Below are 20,102 nucleotides of genomic sequence, written 5' to 3' on the forward strand. Positions count from 1 at the left end.
TGATACCCATGGTTATGGGATTGCTGAGTCCTCGTGGCTCACAGTTTACTACAACAACAGTTGCAGGTACAGGTTTTGCGATGATCATGACGCGAGAGCGATGTTTCTTGTTTTGGAGTTCTTCTTCTGCTTCTTCGTCGATCAGGGGATAGGTTTCAGGTCGGCAGCCTGGGCTAGCAGGGTGGATGTCGTTTGAGTTTCTGTTTGTGTTTCGTCCGTAGTCGGATGTTGATCTTATGTATGATGTATCGGTGTATTCTTGGGGCGTTTGTGCCTTTTGTATGTATCTCCAACTATTATGTAATGTTGTTATAATGATATCCACCTTGCAAAAGCGTGTCAATATGCGGTTCTATCCTTGATGGGACCTTCGAGTCTCTTTAGGATAGTATCGCATATTGGGCGTGACATACTAGTGGTGAAATCTAGCTTCATTTAGGGGCTGCTTCTATTCGTCGTTGAGGTTTATGCATGGTGGTCGTGTAATCTCAGGAGAACCCTCCTCTACGACCAGGTTCCGTCTGTAGCGACCAGACCTCAAATGGCCTGTGCTGCTGTGCACCAGTGTCATCCCTGGATCAGTAATGCTGACACGCACAGTACAAATGGAGGATTTATAACAGAGTAGCAATCACACACTTATTACATCGAATATCTCCAAAGAGATAGGTATGAACAACATGGCTTAAGGCCATCTAATAACGATAACAACGGAAGACTTGGAAGATAAGTGAGTCCATCAACTCCAGCGGCATCACTGAGTATAAGACCACGACCTAAGGCACCTTACTCGTCGTCTGAAAAGTCTGCAACATGAAACATTGCAGCCCGAAAACGGGTCAGCACATAGAATATGCTGGCAATGTAACACATAGAGAGCAATGAACAATAATAATGCTATACTATATGCATATATGGCTGGTGGAAAGCTCTATGGTTACAGTTTTGCGAAAAGCCAATTTTATCCTACTGCAAGGAATAAATTTTATTTAACTATCATGGTGGTTGAAACATTGAGAAGGTACCTCCAACTCAATCCCAATTAAGTAACATCATTAACCCAACAAAATTAATTATAAGGATCACGGTGATGAGATTCAAATGATAATCCAGGTACTAGATACTCAAGTTGTCCATAACCGGGGACACGGCTAATCATGATCAGTTTGTACACTCTGCAGAGGTTTGCGCACTTTTCCCCACAAGACTCGATCGCCTCCGCTTGATTCTCGCACTGCATGATGTTTGAGAAACGGATGACCGAGACACAGCCTTTCAGAAACAGTCACTCTCTACTCTGGATGGACCGGTACACCTACTTTCCCCTACATATGCTAGTCCACCTCTTCAAGAGATCCTGTAACCTACTCAGCTATGCTAGAGCCCATAATAGCTTGTGGCTGCACACGGAAGTTTCCAGCATGAATAATCTTATGATCCCTTTGAGCCTGGGTGGCGGACCTTATACATACAGACAACACTGGGTTCTCCAGGTGCCTCAATCCACCCAGATGTGAGTTTTAGTTGCCACCTTAAGTTGAACCATTAATTAACATCTCACATCTGTCATGGATATCACTCAAACCCAATCCACGTCTACGAGCATAGCATGGCAATATAATAGCAACGTAGAAGTAACTCCCAGGGGTTTGATAAAATAAAACAGGTAATAGGTACTACCTCAACTACTTCCCAATACCCACAGTTTATTTAGATCCTAATCATGCAGTGTTTGAGGGAATAGATCTAATGCAATAAAACTGGGTATGAACGGAATATGATCAAAGTGTTACTTGCCTTGCTGATGATCCGCAAAACCTAACGAGTCGAAGTAACAAGCGGCACACTCCGGGTACTCTATCGCAAACAAACAAGCATACAATCAGTACTCATCTAATGCACATGTAAAACTCGAATGAAAGATCCAACCAGAAAGTTCAACTTAAGAACTCCGGTTTGCAAAAAGAATCAACTCGAAAGAAACAACGAAAGTCAAACGGCGAAAGAAAGAAACTTCGTTTGCTAATCTGGATCTAGGTCAAATTTTACTGTAGCAAAAACTTGTTTGAGTAGGTTAAACGGAAAGAGAATTTCGAGATGAAACTCTAGGCGCTTGAATCACCTGATTCCGATAAACGAGCGAGAAGTTAAACAGAATCGAAGATTCGATCAGAAATCGAATCTGAGAAAATAACGAAAAATCCGACGAAAAAGAAAAACGGACGAACGGTTAAATAACGGACGTTCGTTAATAGAGAAAAACCGACGAACGCGTTCGTTAAAACGAACGGTTCGGTGAACGCTCGCGAAATAAGAAAACCGAAAAAAAACCGATCTAGGGTTTTTTTTTAAACAAAAAGGTTTTTTTTTACAGAAAACCGGTCAACAACGAGACGGCCGGCGGCAGTACCTCGACGGGCGGCGAGGGGCTCCGGTGGCGGGGCTCGGGCGCGAGGGGTGCGGGGCTCGGGGGGGGGGGGTGCTCCGGCGGCGAGGGGCGGCGGCTCCGGTGACTCCCGGCGGCGGCGGCGGCAAGGCAACGGCGTCGGCGGCAGGTGTGATGCGGTCGGCGGCGGGGCTAACGGCGGCGGCGGTGAGAGGAAACGGAGGGGAGGTCTATTTATGGAAGGGGGGGGCTAGGGAGGCTTGGGGAAGGGGCATCCGAGGCGGCGGCGGCTTCCGTGGCCATGGCGGACTCCGGCGGCGGCGAGGCGTGCGGGAAGAGGAGAGGGGCGACGGGGCGGGCCGTCGGCTTGGGCTCGGCCCAGCCGGCGCGGGCGGGTGTTTTTTTTTAAATAAGTTCCGCGGAAAATATTGCGTAGAAAACTAAATAAAAATCAGAAAAATATGAAATAAATTTTCCCCGTCTAGTTAGAAAATCTAGAATAGGGTGAACATTTTTAAAATCAAAAATAAATATTTTGAAAACATGCATATTTTAAATGCAATAAAAATTGCAAATAAAATTCAAATAAATTCCAAATAATGATTTTAACATTTTTCCTCCAGTATTTCAATGTTTTGGAGAAGTCATATTTTCTCCTCTCGTTTATTTAAAATTGAAATATTTTTCCGGAGAGAAAAATAATTAAAACCCCAATCCTCGTTTGAAAAATCAAATTTAAAAATTTGAGAAAATCCCCAACTCTCTCCGAGGGTCCTTGAGTTGCATAGGATTTATCGAGGATTTGTCAAAATGCAACAAAACATGATATGCAATGATGATCTATGTATAACATTCCAAATTGAAAATTTGGGATGTTACAAACCTACCCCCCTTAAGATGAATCTCGCCCTCGAGATTCGGGTTGGCTAGAAAACAGGTGGGAGTGGTTTTTCCGTAGATCTTCCTCTCGCTCCCAGGTGGCCTCATCTTCTGTGTGGTGACTCCACTGAACTTTGCAAAACTTGATAACCTTGCTGCGGGTAACTCGGCTGGCATACTCGAGAATCTTAACTGGTTTCTCCTCATAGGTCAAATCACTTTCCAGTTGAATTGCTTCCAGTGGCACGGTATCTCTTAGTGGTATCTCAGCCATCTCTGCGTGGCACTTCTTCAACTGCGAAACATGAAATACATCATGTACTCCAGACAATCCTTCGGGCAATTCCAGCTTGTAGGCAACCTCTCCCATACGTTCCAACACTCTGTATGGTCCGATAAAACGAGGCGCTAACTTTCCTTTAACTCCAAAGCGCTTTACTCCTCGAAGTGGCGATACTCGAAGATATACTCTGTCTCCGACTTCATGAACTGTCTCCTTGCGTTTAGAATCAGCATAACTCTGCACTTGACTGGGCTACCTTGAGCCTATCGCGAATCAACTTCACTTTCTGTTCAGACTCCTTAATCAAATCTGGTCCAAACAACTGACGGTCTCCAACTTCGTCCCATAACAACGGTGTTCTACACCTCCTTCCGTACAAAGCTTCGAAAGGGGCCATCTTCAAACTGGTTTGATAACTGTTGTTATATGAAAACTCTGCATATGGCAAATTGTCGTCCCAACTAGATCCATAATCTAGCGCACATGCTCTCAACATGTCCTCCAAAATCTGGTTGACTCTCTCGGTCTGTCCATCTGTCTGCGGGTGAAATGTTGTACTAAATCCCAGCCTGGTTCCCAATGTTTCATGTAGCTGCTTCCAAAACATCGAGGTAAATTGGGTTCCTCTGTCTGATACAATGGTCCTCGGAACTCCATGCAAACATACGATCCTGGTCATGTATATCTTTGCCAACTTAGCACTGGTGTAAGTGGTCTTCACTGGAATGAAATGAGCCACTTTCGTCAAACGGTCGACTACAACCCATATCGAGTCATAGCCTGAACGAGTCCTGGGTAATCCCGTGATAAAATCCATGCCTATTTTATCCCACTTCCATTCGGGTATCGGCAATGGCTGTAGCAATCCTGCTAGCTTCTGATGCTCTGCCTTCACTCTCTGACATACATCACAAACTGCTACAAACTCCGCAATATCCTTCTTCATTCCGATCCACCAGAAAGTATTTTTCAAATCCAAATACATCTTGGTATTTCCTGGGTGAATCGAGTACGGTGAATCATGGGCTTCTTGCAAAATCAACTTCCTGATCTCCGGATCATTTGGCACATATACACGGTCCTCGAACCATAAGGTATCGTGCTCATCCTCACGAAATCCCTTGGCTTTTCCTTTGCTCATCTTCTCCTTTATCTCTTCAATCTCCTTGTCTGTCTTCTGAGCTTCTCTGATCTTTTCCATCAAGGTAGACTGAATCTCCAATGTCGCTAAATAGCCTCTAGGGACTATCTCCAAACATAGCTCACGTAGGTCCTCGGCTATCTCCTGAGGTAACTCTCCTGTCACGAGAGTGTTGACATGACTCTTGCGGCTCAACGCGTCTGCTACTACGTTAGCCTTTCCAGGGTGATAATGCAATCTCATATCATAATCTTTGATGAGCTCCAACCATCTCCTCTGTCTGAGATTTAACTCCTTCTGCGTGAAAATGTACTTCAAACTCTTGTGATCCGTGTACACTTCACAATGGTTTCCGATGAGAAAATGTCTCCATGTCTTCAATGCATGCACCACGGCTGCTAATTCCAAATCATGCGTAGCATAATTCTTCTCATGGGGTTTAAGTTGTCGTGAAGCATATGAAACAACTCTTCCTTCCTGCATAAGCACTGCTCCAAGTCCTCGACGAGAAGCGTCGCAATAAACTTCATAGTCCTTGCGTTGATCTGGCAGAATCAACACTGGTGATGTAACCAATCGTTTCTTCAACTCCTGGAAACTGGCTTCACACTCCTCAGTCCAATCGAATTTGGTGTCCTTCTTCAATAGCTCAGTCATGGGCTTAGCAATCTTTGAGAAATTCTCGATAAATCTCCGGTAGTATCCTGCAAGTCCAAGGAAACTCCGGATTTCTCCAACTGTAGTGGGTGATTCCCAACTGGTCACTGTGTCAACCTTGGCAGGGTCTACTGCTATTCCTTCTCTAGAAATAACATGTCCAAGGAATCCAACTTCCTTCAACCAAAACTCACATTTGCTGAACTTGGCATATAACTGATGTTCTCTGAGCTTCTCAAGTACCAATCGAATGCTCCTCATGCTCTTCTTCATCCTTGGAAAAGATTAAAATATCATCAATGAACACCACGACGAACTTATCCAAAAACTCCATAAACACTTTGTTCATCAGGTTCATGAAATAGGCCGGTGCGTTAGTCAGTCCAAATGACATAACGGTATACTCATACAATCCATATCTGGTGGTAAATGCCGTCTTGGGTATATCCTGCTCTCGAATCTTTAACTGATGGTATCCTGATCGTAGATCGATCTTGGAAAATACTTTAGCTCCTTGCAGGCGGTCGAACAAATCATTGATCATCGGAAGTGGGTACTTGTTTTTGATGGTCACTTCATTCAATCCTCGGTAATCAACAACCATCCTTAGTGATCCATCTTTCTTCTCTACTAGAAGTACTGGTGATCCCCAAGGTGACGAACTTGGGTGAATATAGCCTTTATCCAGTAACTCCTTGATCTGCTTCTTAATTTCCTCCAAATCCTTTGCGGGCATCCTGTACGGTCTCTTAGATATTGGCCCTGTGCCTGGCAAAAGTTCAATCAAGAACTCAATGTCTCTATCTGGTGGCATGCCTGGCAACTCTTCTGGATATACATCCGGATAGTCCTTCACCACTGGTACTTCCTCCTGTACAACTCCTGATAAGGAATTCACTTGAGTCCTCTTCGGCATATGCCTGGATACATACTTGATCCTTTTTCCTTCCGGGGTGGTAAGCAAAATAGTCTTGCTGGCACAATCGATGTTTCCTCCATACAACGATAGCCAATCCATTCCCAAAATCACATCCAAACCTTGTGGTTCCAAAACAATGAGGTCTGAGGGGAAAACATGCCTTCCAATGGCCAACGGTATCTGAAAACATCCTTGGGTGGCCATATACTCTGCTCCTGGCGAGGTTACTAACATAGGGGTTTTGAGAACTTGGGTGGACATCTTAAACTTGTTTACGAATCCCCTTGATATGTATGAATGTGATGCACCAGTATCGAAAAGAACAGTTGCTGTAAATGACTTAACCAAAAACTTACCTATTACTGCATCAGGCTGAGCTTCAACCTCCTCCACGCTCACGTGGTTCACATGTCCTTTGTTGAACGGGTTCGGCTTCTTCCCAGAGCTTCCATTGCCATTTCCATTTTGGGCTTCGGGACAATCGGTAGCGTAATGTCCCGTCTTCTGGCACTTGAAACAGGTAATGTGACTTAGATCTCTCTTGGTTGGGGTAGATGGGTTGGTGCGGTTCTGTCCGTTTTCTCCTCCATTCCCATTACCAATCTTGGGGCCATTATGGTTGTGCGAACTACTTCCTCCATGGGTATGCTGAAACTGTCCTCCCGGCTTCGGGGTAAATCGTGGCTTCTGCTGGGCTCCAGAATTGTACTTCCCTTGTCCATACTTCCTCTTGCGGTTTTCAATCTGCTGTTGCTTCCCTTCAATCATGAGAGCTCTATCTACCAGCTCCTGGTAGTTGTTGAAAGTTGCTACCATCAACTGCATACTCAGTTCATCATTCAGACCTTCCAAGAATTTCTCCTGCTTGGCAGCATCTGTAGCAACGTCATCTGGTGCATAACGTGCTAACTTACTAAAATCCTCCACATACTGGCCTACGGTGCGTCCTCCTTGGCGTAGGTTGCGAAACTCACGCTTCTTCATAGCCATAGCTCCTGCTGAAACATGAGCTGTACGGAAAGCTTGCTGAAACTGGTCCCATGTGACAGTGTCAATAGGGTGCGTGGCTGTATAATTCTCCCACCATGATGCTGCGGGTCCATCAAGCTGATGTGCGGCAAAACGCACTCTTTCCGCATCCGTGCATCCTGCAGTGGTCAACTCCCTTCCAACTTTGCGGAGCCAATCATCTGCAACAATCGGCTCGGTGCTACTGGAAAACACCGGCGGATTTAGCCTTAAGAAACGGGCTAAGTGATCAACAGGTGGTGGTGGCGGTGGGTTGTTGTTGTTGTTATTGTTGCCTTGGTTCTGAACTAACACTTGCATCAAGGCATTCTGTTGCTGAATCAACTGGGTGATCTCTAGCGGGAAAACAAATCCGGTGTCGCGTCTCGGAGGCATCTGATAGGTTTAGAAAAGATGAGAATTAAGAATAGAATGAGGTCTAGAGAGAAAACACTACCCATATGCTCATGAGACAAATCAATCAATATCACTCAATCAATCCAAACAAGGAAAAACAATCGATCTAACTAGCGTTACAAGGTGCTTGAGCTGTACTACTAAATGGGGGAAAACTACTACTGATATGGTGGTCTACTAAAAATTCTGATCCGTTGAAGACTCCATGATGTCTGCCCCAGCTTCATCAATCCATTCGTCTTCACTTGGTTCCGAGTCGGTGTCGTCGATGATGATATAGTTATCCGGGCAAGTGCATTCGTCGACTTCTGCTTTTGGATTTCCCACGAATGCTCCAATCTTATTCTCCAGGTCGTCAATCTTCCCGACTAGTGCGTTGATTTCCTCCAAATAATCTTCGCGGGTGACCTTGAGTTCTTCTTGGAGCTCCTTGATCTTCGTGAATGCCTTCTTCAGTTCTTCCTTGTCCGTGCACATCTGATTCTCCTGGCGTCGAATATGTTGGTTCTGCTCCTGGATGAAAGCTGCAATTGATCCATCCTTCTTGGTCTTGATCATCTCCCATTGCGCGTCTCGACGTCCACAAATTTGGTAAATTGTATCCTTAAGCTCCTGGTGATAGACTTCTCCAATGCGTCCCATGGCGATATGTGCGGCCATGCTCTTCCCTAAGCTCCAAGTGGGTGCTTCGAAAACCAATCTTATGGGTTCAGTAATTGGCGCAAACGTTCTTCCTGGAATGATAACTTGAATCTTCCAGCTCTCCTCTTCAGGTAATGTAGCGTTGTAGGTTCCGGTGACGCTTGGTATTCCTATGTTTAAGTACTTGGTGACTTCCTTCAAATGTCGTCCAAACGGCGTATCTTCATCTGGTTGCATGAACTTGCTCCTTGCATTCGCCATTCCTAAAAGAGTAGAAAGTGGAGAGGGGTCAGAAATGAGAAGAGAGAAGTTTTCTAGGGCTTAAGCTTAGTGGTCGTGTCCTATAGTCAACCTGGCTCTGATACCAACTTTGTAGCGACCAGACCTCAAATGGCCTATGCTGCTGTGCACCAGTGTCGTCCCTGGATCAGTAATGCTGACACACACAGTACAAATGGAGGATTTATAACAGAGTAGCAATCACACACTTATTACATCGAATATCTCCAAAGAGATAGGTATGAATAACATGGCTTAAGGCCATCTAATAACGATAACAGCGGAAGACTTGGAAGATAAGTGAGTCCATCAACTCCAGCGGCATCACTGAGTATAAGACCACGACCTAAGGCACCTTACTCGTCATCTGAAAAGTCTGCAACATGAAACGTTGCAGCCCGAAAACGGGTCAGCACATAGAATATGCTGGCAATGTAACACATAGAGAGCAATGAACAATAATAATGCTATACTATATGCATATATGGCTGGTGGAAAGCTCTATGGTTACAGTTTTGCGAAAAGCCAATTTTATCCTACTGCAAGGAATAAATTTTATTTAACTATCATGGTGGTTGAAACATTGAGAAGGTACCTCCAACTCAATCCCAATTAAGTAACATCATTAACCCAACAAAATTAATTATAAGGATCACGGTGATGAGATTCAAATGATAATCCAGGTACTAGATACTCAAGTTGTCCATAACCGGGGACACGGCTAATCATGATCAGTTTGTACACTCTGCAGAGGTTTGCGCACTTTTCCCCACAAGACTCGATCGCCTCCGCTTGATTCTCGCACTGCATGATGTTTGAGAAACGGATGACCGAGACACAGCCTTTCAGAAACAGTCACTCTCTACTCTGGATGGACCGGTACACCTACTTTCCCCTACATATGCTAGTCCACCTCTTCAAGAGATCCTGTAACCTACTCAGCTATGCTAGAGCCCATAATAGCTTGTGGCTGCACACGGAAGTTTCCAGCATGAATAATCTTATGATCCCTTTGAGCCTGGGTGGCGGACCTTATACATACAGACAACACTGGGTTCTCCAGGTGCCTCAATCCACCCAGATGTGAGTTTTAGTTGCCACCTTAAGTTGAACCATTAATTAACATCTCACATCTGTCATGGATATCACTCAAACCCAATCCACGTCTACGAGCATAGCATGGCAATATAATAGCAACGTAGAAGTAACTCCCAGGGGTTTGATAAAATAAAACAGGTAATAGGTACTACCTCAACTACTTCCCAATACCCACAGTTTATTTAGATCCTAATCATGCAATGTTTGAGGGAATAGATCTAATGCAATAAAACTGGGTATGAACGGAATATGATCAAAGTGTTACTTGCCTTGCTGATGATCCGCAAAACCTAACGAGTCGAAGTAACAAGCGGCACACTCCGGGTACTCTATCGCAAACAAACAAGCATACAATCAGTACTCATCTAATGCACATGTAAAACTCGAATGAAAGATCCAACCAGAAAGTTCAACTTAAGAACTCCGGTTTGCAAAAAGAATCAACTCGAAAGAAACAACGAAAGTCAAACGGCGAAAGAAAGAAACTTGTTTTCCTGATCTGGATCTAGGTCAAATTTTACTGTAGCAAAAACTTGTTTGAGTAGGTTAAACGGAAAGAGAATTTCGAGATGAAACTCTAGGCGCTTGAATCACCTGATTCCGATAAACGAGCGAGAAGTTAAACAGAATCGAAGATTCGATCAGAAATCGAATCTGAGAAAATAACGAAAAATCCGACGAAAAAGAAAAACGGACGAACGGTTAAATAACGGACGTTCGTTAACAGAGAAAAACCGACGAACGCGTTCATTAAAACGAACGGTTCGGTGAACGCTCGCGAAATAAGAAAACCGAAAAAAAACCGATCTAGGGTTTTTTTCTTAAACAAAAAGGTTTTTTTTTACAGAAAACCGGTCAACAACGAGACGGCCGGCTGCAGTACCTCGACGGGCGGCGAGGGGCTCCGGTGGCGGGGCTCGGGCGCGAGGGGTGCGGGGCTCGGGGGGGGGGGGGGGGGGGTGCTCCGGCGGCGAGGGGCGGCGGCTCCGGCGACTCCCGACGGCGGCGGCGGCGGCAAGGCAACGGCTGCGGCGGCGGGTGTGATGCGGGCGGCGACGGGGCTAACGGCGGCGGCGGTGAGAGGAAACGGAGGGGGGTCTATTTATGGAAGGGGGGGCTAGGGAGGCTTAGGGAAGGGGCATCCGAGGCGGCGGCGGCTTCCGTGGCCATGGCGGACTCCGGCGGCGGCGAGGCGTGCGGGAAGAGGAGAGGGGCGACGGGGCGGGCCGTCGGCTTGGGCTCGGCCCAGCCGGCGCGGGCGCGTGTTTTTTTTAAATAAGTTCCGCGGAAAATATTGCGTAGAAAAATAAATAAACATCTGAAAAATATGAAATAAATTTTCCCCGTCTAGTTAGAAAATCTAGAATAGGGTGAACATTTTTAAAATCAAAAATAAATATTTTGAAAACATGCATATTTTTAAATGCAATAAAAATTGCAAATAAAATCCAAATAAATTCCAAATAATGATTTTAACATTTTTCCTCCAGTATTTCAATGTTTTGGAGAAGTCATATTTTCTCCTCTCGTTTATTTAAAATTGAAATATTTTTCCGGAGAGAAAAATAATTAAAACCCCAATCCTCGTTTGAAAAATCAAATTTAAAAATTCGAGAAAATCCCCAACTCTTTCCGAGGGTCCTTGAGTTGCTTAGGATTTATCGAGGATTTGTCAAAATGCAACAAAACATGATATGCAATGATGATCTATGTATAACATTCCAAATTAAAAATTTGGGATGTTACACCGTCAAAATACTTAATAATGTAATTACGGGGGCATACATAATAGCAACGCAGGCTGGGCTGCTATTTATGGAAGTAGCGGCTATATCTAGTTTGATTGGTGATCCAGTGTTTTGGCCACACAAATTTGTTCGAAACGATGTAGGCAATAAAGCGAACGTACCAACTCCCTTTAATATACGGAAACACTAACGCCCACACGTGTGGGCGTTCCCCAACTCGCCCACACGCCTGAATCGTCGTTCAGTGCTTTTTGCACGAATCTTGGCATGAAAAGGTTAATTTTTTGTGCCACGTAGGACGGGGCTGGTGTGTAGGCGTTGGAGAGTTTGTCCGCACGCCCGCACCACGCTGTTTGCCAGCTGCGCTGTGTGGGCGAACTAGTTTCTGCCCATACAGCCACCACCTAGGTCATGCGCGTGTGGGTGAACTGCTTTTCGCCCCACACGACACTCCTACGTTGTGGATGGCAACTGCAGTTACGCGAACGTGGCAACTCGGTACACACATGGCAACTGTGATTCTTTGCTAGACGGCAACTGCAGTTGCGCGTACGTGGCAACCAGATAAACACACATGGCAACTGTGATTAACAATACATGGCAACTATGGTTGGACCACACGTGGCAACTAGGTAAACACACATGGCAACTAATGTTTGACCATATGTGGCAAGTAGTTAATCACACACGGCAACTACGGTTTGATTACATGCGGCAACTACCATAAATTAGACATGGCAATTATAGTTAACCAAAACAGATAGAGTTGCCATGCTTTTACAACTACACTTGCCATCCCGAATAACTACATCTGCCAACCAGGATGGCAACTGAATCGTCATCCCACGGGGTACCTAACGTAGCTGCGCCAGGACGGGTGGGCATTTTTGCTTCGTGCCAAACGCGCGGGGTGGAGCTGAGTAGTATTTGTTGGGCGTGTGGCACGAAGTAGCCGCACCCACACCTGTGGGCAATTCTAATGTCCGCCCACACACAACCCGTGTGGGCTGCCTCCGGTCACACCACACACCGTGTGTGGGCGCATGTCAAATATACCACACGTATGGCAGTTATCAGTGTCCTTAATATAAGGGTAATGGTTGTGTCCGGTACGCCGGCCGAACCGTTCCGCCGGACGCACGCTGGCCTTTCGATTAAAACGAATCCAACAGCATCGATCGCTTCGCACATCAGAGGACCCACACGAGGACCCACATGCTACAGACTTTCTTCCTCCTCTGGCTACCCCCCCCCCCCCCCCAACCGTCCTTCCCTACTCCGGCTAACCCACCGCCCACACCCCCAGATCCCGGCGCTGCACGCTGCCATGGACGCGCTGCCACCTACGTGAAGCACGCACATATGGGGGTTGATTCGAGCTGGTCTCGGAGAGGACAGATGACGGAGGCGGTGGCGGATGCAGGGGTCGGCGGCGGATGCAGCAGTAGTTGCAGGTGTGGCGACAAGTCTGTGCTTGCACGAAGGTGGCCCGACGCTGTCGCCGGCGACCAGCGCCGCAAAAAAGGGAGAGGGTGCTGCTACTGGCGACGGGGGGCGGACGAGCAACGATGATGGTGAACCTGAGCCGCATGTTTCTTTTGCTGCAACCGGCGATAGAAGAAGCTACTACCGAATAATTTTTTGCTACATCTATTTACGACTTAGATGCGACCAACGATGGCAAGGACGACATTTTTGCTTCAACCGTCTCAATTTTTTGCTACTAGCGAATAATTTTTTGCTACCAGCGAATAATTTTTTGCTACATCCATTCTCGAGGCCATGATGCTTTACAACTTAGATGCGACCGGCGACGGCGAGGACTTTTTTTTATGCAACCGGTGTCTTCATTCGCTACAACCATTTAACAAGAAGCTTCAAACGGCGGCAACAAATGCTACAAACCATGAACGGTAAAGGGCTACAACCATGAACGGCAACATGTATATTTTTTTGTTGCAACCGGTATATATTTTTGCTGCATCAGGCGATTTGTTTTGCTACACCCGTTTCATGTTTTTCTACATTCATTCCTGGCCGAGTCCCGGGATGACATCGCCTTTTCTTGCTGCAACCGTTGTAGTTTTTGCTACACCCGTCGAGGAATTTTGCTACATCCCCTTTTTTCCTCGTGGAGCTGCAAGCTCGACGGTGGCGTTGAGGATTTTGTCCTGCAACCGTTGTCTTCATTTGCTACGACCGACACGGGAAAATGCTACAACGGGCATCTCTGTTTTTTGCTGGAACGAGTCAATCATTGATGAGGCGGAGCTGCACCCATGACAAAAAAGCTACAAATCGCATGATTTTTTGCTGGAACCAGCTTTAGCATCGGTTAGCCAGAAAACACTAGTAAATTTCCTACCACGGGTCAGCTCGGGGATCTCCGGCGAGTGCGGGCAGCCAGAACGATGAGCACGGACGGCTGGGGCGACGAGCGCGGGGCGGCGCCATGGCCGGTGCGACGAAGCACGGGCGGCGCCCTTGCCGGGGCGACGAGTGATGCAGCGGGCGGCCGGGGCGACGAGCGCAGGCGGCGCCATGGCCGGGGCGACGAGCACGGGCGGTGCCAAGGCGGCAAGCGCGGGCTTCGTGGTCGCGCATCCATGGCGGCCTTGACTGGCTCGCTCCTCTCTCTGTTTGCTGGAGACGCTGGAGACGAGGATAAGGTAAGGAAAAAATAGAATAAGAAGCTGCGATCTGATGGTCTCGTGCAGCCAGATCGGGCGTCTGGGGGCAGACCGGCCGAAATTTTCGGCCGGCGCACCGGCGCCCAGTGCTGCCCTTATTATAAAGATATGTCAATGTTAGGAAAGTTGCACTCAATTTCAGTAGTGGATGGATGATCTTTGGTAATTCATAGACATTGGCTAGTAGTTTTTTTCCCACTTACTGCATGTTACTTAAAAATCTAAAAATACACACAGTCGAGTCTTACCTTTTTCATCCAAAGAAAATGTAGTAAAGAATATTCGAGTTGATTGTTCCGCAAACGACAAACGGATGGAATCTACACTTGATGCGCATGTCCCCCCCCCCCCCCCCCCCCCACCCCATGTAGGCAGCCAGTGCATGCGCCAGATGAAGCTGCTCCGTTTCGCATGGAACCCATGGTTTTCACTTTCACGTGTACTTTTTGTTGAAAATTCATTAATTTTGGTATGTGTTGTAATAATTGTCTTTTGGTCAAATATTTCACCAATTTCGATAGTAGTCACAAATTCAAATAATTTTGAACATTTGTCTGAGTTTTCAAAATATTTGACTTGATTTAGTCAAATTCAATTGGAAATTTTGGCCCTTCGGTCGAAATAAAAACCGAAATCACTGAATTTTAGTGAAATATATCTGGAACCGAAATTGGAAAGCACGATGCAGCCTCGTGCCAAGCGGGAGGAACGACCAAAGAAGCATGGCGCGGTCGTCTGCGCACGGGAACGAGTCGCGAGGTCAAGCCTGTCCCCTGCAGCATTATGCCAAAGCCAATATCATTCGGAGATTGATGGATCTGCCTGCGCGCGTCGTCTTGTTCCTCCTAGCTTGTCTTGCCCCAGCCGGGTCACGCGCGCGCCTACGTCCTTTTCCGCCCCGTTACACCGCCGTCATCGTCGTCTCGTGTTGCCAGAGACCCAGAGTAGTGCGTAGATAGAACGGTGTCTATTTCTCTCGGTGGGGTGGAGCTGCTGATGCTGACCTGCGAGCTGCCGGATGCCCCATCTTGGGGAGGCAAGCTGCTGGGCCACGGACGTACTCACGACGAGACGACTGACTCCACCCCGACGTCGTCGTCGTCGATGGCTAGCCCGGCCAGGACCAATTCCGGACGGAGCTAGCTAGCTCTTGTATTGTATGCGGGCAAAGATGGAACAGCGCGCGCGCGTGTGCCACTCATTCGGCTGTGGAGAAAGGTACGGGTGAAGGAGATTAGCTACTAGTCTTTCTCATGTACTCCTACTAGTACGAGTGAAGAAGAATCGTCTTGTCCATGTGTGTCTGCGTGCACGGAAGCGTAATTGCGTGGTCGCGTTCGCGACTGGCTCCCGGTGCTAGCTCGGGTGCAGTTGCTTCGAAGCTCCCGGTGCGAAAAACCGACGGCATACAGACAAACAAACGATGCCTCTTATCTCCATTCCTCTTTCGATAGCAGTACTCCGCTGGAACGGTCGATATGATAAGCAGAAGAAGATTCGCCGCGAAAGGCACAAGAAATCAACCGTACGTACAGGCCATCACGATGCAACGATTCCTCTCCATACACCTATACTAACTACGCACGCACGTAGGTAATCCATGGCAGGCCGTGCTAGGCGCCGGCTGGCCGGCCCAAATTTCGACCGGTCGCCGTGCTGCCCTAATGCCCTCCATCCCTTCACGCATACCCATTTGATCGGTTCGTTCCCCATCATCTCTCGCCCTCTCACATTCCTTCCTTTCTGAGCAAACCCAACCCCCCCTCCCCCCCCCCCCCCGCGCGCGTCCTGCAGCGCGCATTCTCGCCCTCACAGGTTTGCCTCGCCCCTAACGCTCACTGTCTTCAGTCGAAACAAAGCTGTTGACTCGCAACAACATTTCCATTGCCTTCCCCTGCTACATCTATGGTAGGATGTAGCAATCGTCAACACCGGCAGTAGCAAAACTGAGAACGATTGCAGCAAAAAACACATTGTTCACGGGTCTCGACGACGTCATGAAATGGATATAGCAAATCGACGCCAGTAGCAGCAAAACCCCACATAATGGTAGCAAGAGGTACACGGGTTCCAACAAAAACAAAACATAGCAGCAAAAATTTGGCTGGTAGGAAAAAAAACTGGTTCCAGCAAAACAGAAGATGCGGTAGCAAAATTTCGGCTTAGTTCCAGCAAAAAAAACTGCAGCAGAAACGTGTCGTTGTGGTTCCATACACCCTGAATACCAGCCGCTGAGGATTTCTGGCACTGTATCGCCCTGTAAAATTGTAGTTCAAACGACGTGACAGAGGGTGTGTGGTGTAGAAGATGATACGAAAGGAGAGGGGATAAGGCTCGAGGGATTCAGCGGTGCGTGGGGCCCATAGGCAGTGCGCGTGCGTGGGAGCCAACCGGCGCAAGCTTCAGTTGCCACGTAAAACGACATTATTACAGTAGCTATACGAAGAGCTTTGCTACACACACGGCAGGGATAATACGGGATCAATGGGGAGGCCTAGCTAGAAATTTTGGTTGAATCAAATTAGGTGGAGGGCCCCAAACCCGGCTGAAAATCGGCAGGGAGGGGGGCAGAGAAGAAAACTCCATAAAGCCCTGTGAATGTCCGTGCGGTTAGAATAATTTCTATATACACACACACACAACAGGCGCACATACAATGCGTACGTGGCAAGCAGATCACGACAGGTTGGCAGACGCGGTTCTCCGCCGCGGGACGGCGCCGGTGCCGGCGCCCTTCATCTCGGCCCGAAATTTGGCGGAGAGTGCGTTTCTCCCGGCAGCGGGAGCCGTGGGCCAAAAGAGGCCCATGCTGACAGCCATGTCCTTGAGCCCCTCCAGCTGCTCGAGCTCCTCCACCACAACAGCCATGCTTGGCCTGTCCCGGGGCTGTGGGTTCGTGCAACGCACTGCCAGGTGCGCCATGGCGCGGGCGCCCTTGACGGAGTAGTGGCCCGAGAGCTTTTGGTCCATGATGCAGCGCAGGCGGCGGCTGCTAGCGAGGTAGGGCCGGGTCCACTCCACGAGCTTGATGGTCTGCTCAGCGCGTGCAGTGCGGCCAGGGACGTGCTCCATTGCCCGGCGGCCTGTTAGGAGCTCCAGCAACACCACGCCGAAGCTGTACACGTCGCTCTTCACCGTTAGGTGGCCCGTCTGCACGTACTCGGGTGCCGCGTAGCCGTGGGTGCCCATCACGCGGGTGCTCACGTGTGTCTCCTCCCCCTCAGGGCCCAACTTTGCCAGTCCAAAGTCTGACAGCTTCGCCGTGAAATCCTGTTCGACAAGATTAACTCAATCATGACTCGTGAGTCTCGACTCTTGGTAGATCTGATCAGATCCAATTCGATTTGTCAATTCGTGAACGAGAACGAACGAACTTACCGAGTCGAGAAGGATGTTGGACGCCTTCAAGTCTCGGTAGATGACGGGCTGCTTGCCGCCATGGAGGAAGGCAACACCCTTGGCGGCGCCGATGGCGACCTTGAGCCTGGTGCCCCATGGCAGCGTCGCGGATATCCTTTTAAAGAGGTGGTTGTCGAGGCTGCCGCGTGGCATGAACTCGTAGACGAGGAGGCGCTCCTCGTCCTCGCAGCAGTACCCAAGTAGCTTCAACAGGTGCTCATGCCGGAACTGCCCAAGGAAGATCACCTCGGCCTGCAACCCCATCCCCAGACATAGGAGTTAGTTGGGGCTATGGACGACGAAGAACAGCAGAAAGTAGTGGCTACTGTCCGATGTACTACACCTGACTTTGTCCGAATATTGGAAAATCGTTATCAAACAGCATCCAAAAAATCTGAAATTTTATGACAGCAAACTCTATCAAATATTTGAGGTTCTTGCAAAAATTGATTTAAAAATAACATCCCGTGAGCCGTCACGAAAAAACAAATCGCTGTTCAAAGTTTTGTGCACTGTTTGAGGAGCGATGTTGTTTTGTTTGGTGGGAGCTCCTGGGATGTTATTTTAGGATGAAATTTTGCGAGAACCTCAAACATTTCATACAGTTTGATGTCGTAAAACTTTACATTTTTTGGATGTTGTTTGATAACGTTTTTTCTCAATTCTTGGACAACTAGGGTGTAGTACACCTAGAACATCCACTCCGGAAGAACAGCGGGTAATTATGTACTCCGACTTACCAGCCACTCCCTGTGGCCTTGGTGGCCGGCGATGTTGAGCTGCTTGACGGCGACGGGCTGGGGCTCGAGGCCGGGCCGCATGCCGGCGTCGACGAAACCCTTGTGGACGGCGCCGAACCCGCCCTCCCCGAGGAGGTAGCCGCTGGAGAAGTCGTGCGTGACGCCACGAAGCTCGCTGAGGCTGAAGGAGTGCAGCTGCCGCATGGGGACCGCCCCCATCTCCCCCGCACCGTCGGCGTTGTCCTCGTCATCCTTGCCGTCCGTGGGCGTGGCGGGGCTGTTGGCCATGGCGGATAGGCGCCGGAAGGAGGCGAGCCGGCGCGAGAACTCGGAGTTGGGCGGGCGGTAGTTCCGGGCGTCCGCGGCCTCCTCGTCCTCCTCCGCGCTCCAGCACTTGGTCGCCGACGCCAGCACCTGCCTCCATGGCCTCGGCATCCTCCTCGCTACCCTTAGCTAGGTAGCTTGGATTGCTGAGAGCGTGGGGAAGGAAAGGAAATGGGTAAGAGCTAGAGGTAGAGGTGGATATGGAGCAGTACGTGGTGGAGGTTCGTGGTGGTCGCGACTTGTGAGCGTGGTCGGGGAAGAAGGGCGTGCTAGTGGCAGGGATGATATACCAACGGCCCGAAAGGGGACGGGACGACTGGTGGGTCTTGGCGGAGCGTATTGTTTTTCTTCGCAGTATCTCCGAGAGTTTCTCGTCGGATTGGATCCGTCTGCTTCACGTGAGAGAGACCCGGTTGGCAGTACCAAAAATCCCAATTCACCGGACGCAGCTTCAGTGACTTGATGAAGCCAAATCTGATCGTAACTTAGCCCTTTCTATCAGCCATTCATTAAAGATCTGACGTACCAGATTGACCCATATTTCGAACGAATTTTTTTAAGTGTTCAGAAAAAACTGAAAAAATTCGAATAAATCACAAATATATCGTTTCGTATTCTGTGAAAATTTCAATCCATTTGGATGTATTGTTTGTGAATAAACATTTTTTATTTTTATGCTCAAAAGGCTATTTAATCACAAACCATACATTCAAATGGGTTGAAACTTTTTCAGAATACAAAACCAAACATTTATGATTATTGGATTTTTTTTTCTAAACAAGTTAAAATTTCCTAATTGAAATATGGGTCAATCTGATACGTCGGACCTTTAATGGATGGCTAGTAGAGGGGGCTAGATTACGGATCAAGTCACTGAAGCTGCATCCCAAATCAGCAGCTCTAGTGGTGGACGATCCTGATGGCGGCCATTCAAAATCCAATGGCTGGGAACGTGTCTTCCGGAAAGGCCTTCAGCGTGCGACTAATCAGCAACGCATGCATGGACTTTTTTGTGTGTGTTTTCTACCGCCATAATAAGATTTTAAAAAGACCATTCTTTCTTCTTCTCTCATTTTGTCACAGTATTTTGCTTTAAATCGTGATATTTAATGGCTCCAGTCATATTTAATCAGAACCATCACATATTGTATAGGGTAACATGTGGCCGCCGCCTTTACCAAAAATCACAAAAACCACCGACTCTAGTCTCTACCGCAAGTGAGTGACAAATCACATTGATTCTTGTGTTACCTTGTTCTAACAACGCTTTTGACTGATGGGCCCACCTATTATGCTAACTTGGCAAAGAATAAACATGTGGACCGGTGACTAGTCTCTCACACACACGCTCTCTCTCTCTCTCACACACACACACACACACTCACTCACTAGTATCTCTAACATTTTATCGAGCACCTCGTGTGCACGCACACCACCTAAGACAGAGGCGGATGCGGGGTGGAGTTCTTGGTGCTGACCACGCCGCTGCCGA

At 47.9% G+C, this 20,102-nt stretch overlaps 1 protein-coding gene across 1 annotated transcript; it reads right to left on the reverse strand.

Annotated features, from left to right (window-relative positions):
- Positions 1–16,624: 16,624 nt before the first annotated feature.
- LOC109762851 (probable serine/threonine-protein kinase PBL15) lies at positions 16,625–18,928 on the reverse strand. Its single transcript, XM_020321732.4, has 3 exons — positions 18,287–18,928; positions 17,526–17,798; positions 16,625–17,417 (listed from the first exon to the last, which is right to left on the reverse strand). Exons 1-3 carry the CDS (start codon positions 18,719–18,721, stop codon positions 16,824–16,826), a joined length of 1,302 nt encoding a protein of 433 aa, XP_020177321.1. The 5' UTR covers positions 18,722–18,928; the 3' UTR covers positions 16,625–16,823.
- Positions 18,929–20,102: the final 1,174 nt, after the last annotated feature.

Source organism: Aegilops tauschii, chromosome 6 (assembly GCF_002575655.3).
Source record: "Aegilops tauschii subsp. strangulata cultivar AL8/78 chromosome 6, Aet v6.0, whole genome shotgun sequence".
Lineage (NCBI taxonomy): Eukaryota > Viridiplantae > Streptophyta > Magnoliopsida > Poales > Poaceae > Aegilops > Aegilops tauschii.

Excerpts from the sequence above, each read along its gene's own strand:
- LOC109762851 (XM_020321732.4), bottom strand. The coding sequence starts at position 18,721 with ATGCCGAGGCCATGGAGGCAGGTGCTGGCGTCGGCGACCAAGTGCTGG. Across the intron at positions 17,799-18,286 it reads AAGGCCACAGGGAGTGGCTG|GCCGAGGTGATCTTCCTTGG; the intron begins GTAAGTCGGAGT and ends ATGGGGTTGCAG. Across the intron at positions 17,418-17,525 it reads CCAACATCCTTCTCGACTCG|GATTTCACGGCGAAGCTGTC; the intron begins GTAAGTTCGTTC and ends CTTGTCGAACAG.